We start from the raw sequence: 10,732 nt of genomic DNA on the forward strand, positions 1-10,732 counted from the left end.
TTAAAAAAAAAAAAAAAAAAAAAAAAAAAAGAATGAAATAGAACAACATCGTTTCTCGGCATTTTCGCTAAGATCAAGTGAGGAATGAAAAACAACAAAAGTATTCTGGTTTGGGTGTTTTATACGCATATCTGAAATACCTAGTTCTTACAACAAACCAAGACAAAGGAGCTAAGTTCTAATAAATATAATAATTAATATAACTATGTCTGGAATCTACTGAGTTCTCATTTTATTCTACCAGCTTACCAAAGTCATAACTATGGGATTATACCCTATGGATATAAAATTACTTCAAATAAAGAAGTCACTCCATTCTCTGACTATATTTGAACCTAAGTCAATAAATCAGATCTCTCTTTTCTTTTTTTTTCTCTTCCTCCCTCTCTCTTTGTTTCTGTCTTCCTTCCTTTTTCCCTCCCTCCTGTCTTGCTTTTCCTTTCTTTCTTGTTTGCTTGCTTTCTCTCAAGTACAAGAGATCAAACCCCAGGGCCTTGCACATGGTATACAAGTGCTCTACTACCACTGAGCTATATTCCAGCCCACAATATAAAGCATTTCTTTTTTTTTTTTAAAGCGTTTCTTATTAATACATATTATTGCACTTTCAAGAGTAGATGAAGTAGGATAGTGATTCTGCAAGACTTTTCCAACAGTGTAAAAATAATGTGAAATATATGTATTGTAAGTTCTATTTCAGAGTAATAATTTTAGTAATATACTTTTAAAACTGCCTATACATATTATGAAAATATATTCAGTTTCAAAGCTTAGTTTTGCTCAAATATATGCTACTAAAATATATTAATATTTCATGTGGCAAAACTGTTCCTTATCCATACTGCTGGACATAATAAAATGAATTTGTTTTTTATGGATTATATTTCAGTGCTAGCGATGCCATAAAAGGAGAAGGATTACAAGAAGGAGTAGACTGGCTTCAAGGTATATCTCAAAGTATTGTGTTTCTTTGGCCGTTGTTTCTTCTCCATTCATATTACTTCCTTCATACATTTTACTTTTATTATATCATTGCCCTTTTTTCCTTGTTTCCATCTATTTCTACTGTCAGGTAAAACGTATAGTAAGTACCTAATACCTGATTCTATTACTTTATTATCTTTTTGTAAAGGTTTTATTTAGATAGTATGCTTGCACCTTTCTATGAGTATGTGAGACATAGAAAATAATTTTAATTTATGGCACCAAATTTCTATCTGATCTAGTAGTTGCCAGACATTTGAATTTTAGAATGAATGTTAGGCCTCACTGTCCATAACTAAAAATAAGTCTAAATGGCATATACAATGACATATCTTTTAAGAATCATGCTGTTCATTGCTGCATATGTAGCTTTATTAATACATAACACATACACAGTATACAACTTTTTTTCAGGTCATTTTCTTTGGTACATGGTCATAGTATATAACATTTACATTCCTTGTGGGGAATTGATACTTGTATATATCTTAGTTTTTTTCATCCTCTTTCCTTTCCTTCTATCCCCTCTCTATCCATCTCTTGGTCCCTTTTCTTCCTCCTCCCCTCCTCCCCCTCTTCCTCCTCCTCCTCTTCTTCTTCTTTTTCCTTCTCCTCCTTCTCCTTCTCCTTCTTCTTTTTCATGTTTAGAGAACATGTTTTTACTCCTTGTGTGGAGTTGGTACATGTACATAACACATCTATCTTAATTCCTTTTTTTCATCCTTTTTCCCTCTTTCCCTCCCCTCCCTCCATCTCTTGATCCCCTTCCTCTTTGAAAATGATCGATTAATATACATATTTAGTATTATAAATACTGGTATTCTATGTTTTATATATTTGCAGTTCTGTTTGATATTCATTCAAAATAGTTATAGTGGGTACATGCATACTATAGTAGGGAATGAATAAAATATATAATTTACCCTACAGTTATATTACCTACTAGCTACAAGAATAGCTTTACTCACATAATGCAATGAATGTGAGTGAAGCCACATTTTGTTGTTCTTAGTCTCGAAACTCGTTAGCCAGGCCAAAAGTTTTCTGTTTGAAGCAGAACAACAGAAGATCATTCCCACTATAAATTTTCCTACCCTAGACAAGGGTAAATTGTAAGACAAAATTTCTGATTGTAATCTTATGGCCAGAAATTGAAATTTCTTCTATACTAGCATTTTAATGCCTAGTATTGCAAGTTTTTTCTCATCTGCATTTTGGAACTAACAGGTGGAATACATAGACCATACTATTGTGCTTTATGTAGGAGTAGCCTGCCTTCCTGTCTGCCCATACTAAAGATACATTTCATAAACATTGTTATGTTACTATACATTGTGGTCTTCTGGTTAACTATCCAGACCATTGTATTTCTGTCTTTTATATTTTGTAGTCATGATATTTCCCATGAAACTATAAAGAACATTCTAGTCACATTCCATTATGAAGTAAAATTTAATTGAGAACCACCAGTGGTTAGAAGAACCCGTAGGATTTTTTCCGTGAACCCACCAGCTTACTTTCTTAGACTATTGGAAAGATGTAGTCAAGGTTATAGGATGGATTCCCACCAGAAACTAATGGACTGCAGAGGAAAATCCTGGAGAAAATAACAAAAGCATATTTTCAGCTCTGATTTCTTATTTCACAAGTACTTATCATTACTCACAAATGAAGATGTAACATGGGATGGAAACTTTGCTGTCATCCGTAATAATTAATTCTGAGCACAGTACTTACTGAAAATAAATTGATGGTTATCTCGATTTTAAATTGTAGCTCTTTGGTCTTCCCCTTGGTCCTTTTCTGGTTTTATTTTAGCTGTTGAAATCAGGCCACTGGGTGTCAGTAACGATCTAACATAGCAGTTTCAATAGCCAAGTCTTCTTGGTAGTGAATTTTTGTTTCTTTGACTTTTTTGAACCATCTTCTGTCTTGCCTCCCAATCTTTGTAAGAAAGTCACATTGTTGGAAGTACATTTTTGTGTTCTTTGTTGCCACATTACTTTATGTTCCTTTTACAAGTCTTCTGCAAGGTAAGTAGTAGTATCCCTATTTTCTATAGAGGCATGAAATAATTATAGAAAGACTTGGGGCTTTTAAGTCCAGTAAATTCAGTACTACTTATTAACTTTATGTATTAATTAACCTCTTTGCCTATTATCTAACTTCTGTTATCTTTTGAAGATAATCTTCATGTGTAAAATTAAAAATCAAATGTTGTAAATTGATGTACAGATTATTATCTGTAAAAGTAACTAACATAAGAAAGCAATCAATCAATGTTAAATTTACTCTTTCTTCACCATTCTATTTAAGAGTCAGAAACTAAGTACATAGATTTTTAAAAATAAAAAGTGTTTCACTTTGGTTTTGAGTAGATTATTCATATTTCTTACATAATAATAAAATTTACATTTTGATGTTCCTAGTTATCTCTCTGTATTTGAAAAAAAGATAAACACTTATCTTGCAAAGTAAGTAACAGTAAATATAGAATAGTCTCTGTATAACTTCTGCTTGCTAGCAAATGGGATTTGTGTAAACCTTACTATACAAGATATTCTGAACTTGCATCTTTTCATTATGCTTTTAGAAGTTTGAAATTTTCTAGGCTTATAAACAAGAAGGCTCCTGGTTCATGTTGGACCAATTTTATTATTTTAAGATTAGAAACTTATTTGTGAGATATTTAATGACACATTCAGTGTTATGATTCTATTTTCTTTTGGAAAGATTCTCAATAATTTTATGTGTATAAATACATAAAGACCAGAACCCTTGAGTGTACTATGAATTTTTGTTTTTTTTTGTTTTGTTTTGTTTTGTTTTGTTTTTTTTGCTTTTTGTTTTTTGTCACCAGGGATTGAACTTGGGTCCCTGCGCTTGCGAGTCAGGCGCCAGAACCACTAAGCTAAATCCCCGGCCCTATGAAGTTTTTTTTTTTTTTTTTAACCACAAGAATATATAGAAACTGTTAACAGAGCAGTAAGTTTATGGCTTTGAAACTTCAGATTAGCTTTTGTAAAAAGAAATCCTCACAAATAACTAGTGAAGCATTAATCTTACCATTTTATATGTGTGGAAAAAATTAATAGTGCTTCCAGATTTTAAATTGTATTTGTTGTTTCATTTTGCTTTGTTTTCATTGTACTAGTGCTCAACCTCAAGGACTCACCCATGCTTGTAGGCACATACTCTCCACTAAGCTATCCTCTTACTCCACTTCCAGATTTTAATATTAGACTGTTATAAATTATTCATTTGAATATTCCAATGAAAGGTAAATGATTGAACATATATACCTAGTTTTATCCCTTCCTAAGTCACACTAATAGTAAAAAAACTTTTTTAAAAAGACATTAATGTACCTGGGTAAAGGAATGAAAGTGGTACAAATGGTAGCCAAATTTTAGAAGCTGGCTTATATGATGAATATTCAATGATTAAACAGACCTCCAAAAGATGAATTCTATGCCAGCTGGAAAAAACTGGAATGTAGCCTTATTTATGTTGCAGATTCTCTCCAGAAACTGGTGGAAATTGAAAATAAGGATGAAGGTAGAGCTGAAAAGACAGTTTTATATATTCTTTTGCCAAAAGTCTGAAGTTTTATTCTCTGCAAAAAAGACAAATAGAATGTCTTTTGATTGGGAAAAATCAAGCATGCCTGTGTGTGTTACTGCTAAACTGAAAATGAGAAATGACTGAAATTTTTCTTGTGGAATATTACAATTCTCTTCTGTGTTATCCTACTACTCCCAGAAAACACTAGAGGGAGGCAGAAGGTAGAATCACCTGTGAGGAATTAGACTAGCCAAACAGAGAAAAGCATAAAGGTATTTGTATTGGGAATTGTGAAAGAATTGGTTTAACTAGACACATTAAAATGAAGACCACATTTGACAAGCCTCACTTGCATTTCCAAATTTCAATCTGCCTTCTTAGTGTTTAATCATAGGTACAAGCAAATGGCAAAAGATCACCAGACTTTTGAGAATGAAAAGAGCATAAAATATTATTATGTAAACAAATAATAAAAAGAGGAAGTAGAATTCATGTAGGGGAAACATCTCAAAATTCACTAAAGAAAGTATCCTCAAAGTGGTGAGAAAGTGTTTTCATGAATAGGACCAGGATACAACTTACAAAGGAACAAAATGAAAATGAGTTCTTGGTATATAAAAACAGAATAGTAAAAATGAAAAACAATAAAAATTAGATAGACGTAGTTTATCAGAAGTAGGGCAAGAACACAAAGAATAGAAAAATGTAAAAAGAAACTAGAGGATTGTAAGGCCCAATATTCAGATAAGAAATTTAGAGAGAACAGAAAAAAACGAGATTAGCAAATGAAAAAATAGTGAGTATCAGAACTAAATGATGAGTTTTCAGTTGAAAAGCCTCTTGAGAGCAGTGGATGTAAGTATTCCCACATCAAGGTGCTTCATTAGTAAAATCCAATGCTGGAGTCAGAAGACTCCGCAACAAGCCAGCTCATCTCAGAAATCAGCCAGCCACAGAAAACCAGCAGGATCTGTCTGTCGACTGACTTTTGCATCACTGGGATGCATTGACCTCTGCTCCCTCGGGCTGCCCAGCATGGCTTCATGAGCCTGGGGCAGTCTCACATGGGAAACAGGTCAGGCCAAGACTGTGTCATCCTCCAGAGGGCTCTGTCTGCTTGTGCACAATGAGGTTGGGACTGCTGGCCTTTATTCAGGCACTGGACAGGCACTGCAGACTGTCACCTGACTGCAGTAAGTCATTAACATTCAGGCAATAGCCCAGCACCAAACCTCACTGGGTGTCTGCACCTCCCTTCCCTGTGCCCATCTTCCCTGGAGAGAAGCCTGAGCAAGTGGGACCTCGGAAATCTCAGCACTGCCATTGGGTCCAGCTCATCACTTCTTCCCTTCCTCTACTATATCAAGCACAGACTCAGCCATGGTAATTGAGAGAATCTGCCTGAAGTGGACAGGGGTAGGGGCAGAGGGACTAGAAAACGTCATGTAGAAATGAGGGCAGATTCTAGTTGAGAACTGGCTTGTTTCCATAGACATATAAGGATAAGGAAATAGAATAACATCAGACTTTTCAACTGAAACAACCTGGAAGCTACAATATCATCAGACAATTCCTGAAAAGTCCATGGAGAAAATAATGAATTATTCCTAAGAAATATCAATATACTTTGACATTCAAGACATCATCACCTGTGCAACATCCCAAGAATGTATGCATTTTTCTAATGTAGCCACTAAGAAGATTATGCTTCTGGAACGAGAATGAACCTAAAAGAAAAGTAAGAGAACGTGAAACAGGAAAGGCAGCACGAAAGAATGGTAGAATTAATCTCCAGGATGCTAATAGAAATCCTAGAATGATAAAAGGAAGTGTAACTGGCAGGCTTAGAGAACAGCTGGTGTAGGTTGGAGAGTTATAAGACTTTAGGGAAGAGTTCTTCAAGAAGATGAAAATGATGGATTATGTAATGCGCTTCATAATAATAATAATAATAAAGGTTTAATCTGTGAAAGTGTTAACTACATTAAAAAATAAGCAGATGGGGCCAGGCATTTAGCTCAGTGGCATTTGCTGCCTGCTTTGCAAACACAAGGTCCTGAATTTGAACTCCAGTACTACCCTCAAAAATAAAAAAATAAACAGATGGATTTGATAGGGAATGGTGGGATAAATATTACCTCTAGGGAATAGAGGAGAAGAAAACCTGAATATACCAATTATCTTAGTTGAGAATAACATTTAAATAGTCATGTTGATAATGACTATTACTATGTTAGAAGAATGAGAATATTAGAAGTATAATAAGGACTGTAGGTCAGCACATGAGAATGTGAAAACTGAAACTTCATATAACATTACTGATACAGAAATAAAAGTATATTTAGATATATAATTAATCATTTAAAATGGATTTGGAGGTAGTTGCTTCTGAAAGGAGAGATGAAGCAAGTTGCCTTTTTTTATACAAACCGTATAGAACTAGTTGATTCTTTGCAGTCAATAAAAATTAAAACTATATGCATAGGATTATATACATTTTTGTTAGATTATCTTATTAGTGTGTATTATACAGAATCATGCATTTCATCTTGGCATATTCATACATGCATATAACATACTTTGACCACTTCCTTCTCTCAATTTCTGCTCCCTCCTTATAGAACATACTTTAATCTTCTTCCATCCCCTAATCACGTACCTCTTCTCTTAATAGTCTTTTACTTGCATGTCCTCTCTTTTTAAATTTTTTTCCCAGATTCTTCAGATGAGCGATAACATAATGCCATTTGACTTTCTGAGTCTGGCTTACTTCACTTAACACAGTGCTCTCCAGTTCCATTCATTTACCTGCAAATGAAATGATTTCATGCTCCTTTATGGCTAAATAATATTCTAACATATATCATATCTTTATTTATCTGTTGTTGGGCCCACATGCTGTTTTATAACTTAGCTATGATGAATTGTGCTGTAGTAAACATGGATATGCAAATATCTCTGTAGTATGTTGGCTTTAATTCTTTCAGGAATGTACTGCACTGAGAAATATTATAGCAAGATCAGGTGATAGCTTGGTTCTTAGCTTTATGAGGAACCTCCATTCTGATGTCCGTTACATTCATATCAGTAGTGGAGAATTCCTTTTTCCTGAATCTATGTCAGCATTGTTTTTTGGGTATGATAACTTTGGATTACTTTTGGAAATAATTTTTTTCTGTAGAGATTTATTATATTTATTTGATTTCATTATCAGATCAGATCCAAGGTGCGAAGACATGAAAAGATAGCTTCTGGAAATCTCAGCAGTTTTGAATTCAATGAATATGTCAAAGGCAGAATGAATAAATTTGTTAAAATGTGTATATGTATCCAAGAATATGACATTCTGCTTGCATTTATGGATTCTAAATGAGTTTTTTAAGAACAGAGTTCATCAGGTATACTAATTTAGCCACTAATTAGATCAAAACTAAATCTTCCCAAAAGGACTCCCTAGATTTAACAACTTCTTGGTAAAGGTTTATATTTGGTTGTAATTACAATATTTTTAAAGTATCATAAGCCATCTCAATTTCCCATTATAATTTATACTGTGTTTAATGTAATTTTGTAGTTGTTTTACAAATTTAGATGATGGTACTACTTTTTGGCATGAATTGTGCTTGTGAAGAAAACTATAAATATTTATAAATGACCTTAGGTGATTAATATATATTAAAATTTTACCATGTGTCACTATAAATAAAAAAATAAAGTGTACCAATTAGTGTGCTTTGTTTATACTGAAAAGAATAATGCTGTTAATGCTGTTTGGTATCTTACTGTTCAGCATTTATACATGGTCTGAGACTAAGTTAAACTGAATTTATTCATTGTACATTGAACATGCCTATATCTACTGTAAATTATGCATAGTCATAGGCACTAGTGATGCACGATAGATATTCCTTATCTTCACAGAGCTTAAAATATAATGAGGGAGAATTGGAGAACCTTTTCATACACGTTACATAATTCTATTGACTAAAAGAAAATATTGCATCTTCAAAAATGAATTAATGTTTGACTTTAATAAGTATTATAACTGACTTCTTATTTTTTCCTTTAAAATGCCTTTGTATTAGCTTCCTGTTACTGTACAAAAAAAAATAGTACCTGAGATAATCACCTTATAAAAATGTTTATTTTGCCTCACAGTTTTGGAGTTTTCAGTCTGTGGTCAGCCCATTGCTCTTAGGCTATTATGAGATAGGAGCATGTTGTGTAGGAAGCTCCTCACTTCATGGTAGCTGAGAAGCAAGAGAAGAAGAAAAAGGACTAGGGTCACAATGTCCCCTTTACTAGCACAGCCAAAATGATCTACTGTCCTCCCACGAGAAACTACCTCCTAAGGGTTTTATCTGGTCTTAATTGCTTTTTTTGTGGCTGGGACAAAATATCTGACACTCCCAACTCAAGGAAGGGGGGATCATTTTGGCTCACAGTTTGAAGAAGTTTCAGTCCACAGCCTCTGCTGGCTCCAAGGCAGGGTGATGCTGGCATTCAGAATCAAGAAATCTCTTTAGAATGGATGATTCAAGATACAGAAGTATTATAGTTATTAGAAATATAGAAGTATCTAGAGAAATAAATGACATAATTGAAACAGTGGGAGCATGGTAATGGAAAGGTAAGAGACAGGAATTACTCTTTCTTTGGTTTGTTTTCAGGTTGTTAACTCTGGGTGTAAATGATTGTTAAAAATAACTCTTAAAGCTGTTTTGATACTAAGTTAATTAGTATCTCACCTATGCAGATATTTAGAAGAAAGAGTAGACTGACTTCTCCCTGTTTCCATGACCTCCAAAATCTAGTTTATAGTTTATAAATAACTATCTCTATAATTTTCATGTAAAGGAGCAAATTGAGGAGCAATTTAATAGTAGGATGCCATGTAAGTGTATCAAAATTGAGATTATAATTTCATTTGTATTTGGCATACTATATAATTTAAATGTCTCAAAAGTGAAGCAGGTATTTTGTTTAGACTGCACTCTGTTATAAAGTTTAATTCATTAACCTATACATTTGAATATAGCTCTTATAGTATGCTCAACTCTTACTTATTTTGCATTTGAATATTTGTGTATGGCCCTATTCAGCCTATGCTGTATAAAGCACAAAAGAACTGAGTTTTTGTTCTTCATTTATGGCCTATCTGCAAAAATTATATTTGTCTCCTAATTAAGATTTTTTATATTTGAGAATTTTGGCCCACTAGTATTGTATTCCATGAATATATGCTATTATTTTTGAGAACAGTTGTCTTAATTAAGGCTGCTGTACCAAAGTACCGTAGACTGAGTGGTTTATAAAAGAAATTTATCTATAGTTCTGGAGGCTTTAAGTCTGAAATCAGGGTGCCAGCATCTTCAGGTTCTGGTGTAAACTGTCTTCCTAGAAGAGGTCCATCTTCTCATTTTGTCCTTGTGGAGTAGAAAAAAGGATGAGAGAATTCTCTGGGTCCCTGTTTTAGAGGCATTCATCCTATCATACCCTCACATGACTTCACTCATAACCTGATTACCTCCCAAAGACCCTACTCCTCTATTGCATAGGGGTTAAAATTTTAACTTGTTAATTTTGATATTTGGCTAATTAAAAGTTATCCAGAGTAATCCAGTATCAGCTATTTCGGCAGCCATTGCAGTCCATTGTAATACTTAAGGCTAATTCTTCTTGCTTATAATTCTGGTACATGAAAATAATGATCTTGTTTTAACTGTCATTGTTCATACCATCTGAATAAATGATTATTATCTCTTATTTCTTAATTTAAAAATAAATGACTGATAGTAGAAATTTACCTGAATAATGTGTTTGTTTACTTCTGTAGCACTTGAGAAATGATTATTGTGTTTAACTGAATCTTTCTCAGTATGGATGTTCCTGCTCCATTTTGCAAGGGCCTAGGTTGGAACTATTATTGACTTTTCTGGTCACTGGATTTTAATACCACATCGAGCACCTTCATCAACATACAGTGTTAAATTCCTTATTTCACAAGTTAGAATAAACCAGGAAGTAAAAATTAAATCGAATTTCAGGTCACCACTTGATTCAAGAAGTTATCCAGGGATAGTGTTTTGCAAATGAAATTTGATTAGAAATACAGTAATAGTGAAAAACATTTGTATAGCTTTTATTACATGCCTATACTTTATAAATAGTTTACATATTCATT

General features: G+C 33.4%; 1 protein-coding gene across 2 annotated transcripts in view; it reads left to right on the forward strand.

Moving 5' to 3' along the window:
* The window catches only part of Arl6 (ADP ribosylation factor like GTPase 6), a 29,878-nt gene extending 19,544 nt beyond the window's left edge, over positions 1–10,334 (forward strand). Inside the window, exons 8-9 of one of the 2 annotated variants that reach the window (XM_010644644.3) lie at positions 890–945; positions 2,375–3,012. In XM_010644644.3, the coding sequence (XP_010642946.1) occupies positions 890–945; positions 2,375–2,400 (82 nt within the window). In that variant the 3' untranslated portion in view covers positions 2,401–3,012. Of the gene's footprint in view, positions 1–889; positions 946–2,374; positions 3,013–7,762 lie in introns of those variants that run through there. The other variant, XM_010644637.3, reaches the window with a different exon arrangement.
* Positions 10,335–10,732: the final 398 nt, after the last annotated feature.

Source organism: Fukomys damarensis, unplaced genomic scaffold (genome assembly GCF_012274545.1).
Source record: "Fukomys damarensis isolate Sample0158 unplaced genomic scaffold, DMR_v1.0_HiC HiC_scaffold_24, whole genome shotgun sequence".
NCBI lineage: Eukaryota > Metazoa > Chordata > Mammalia > Rodentia > Bathyergidae > Fukomys > Fukomys damarensis.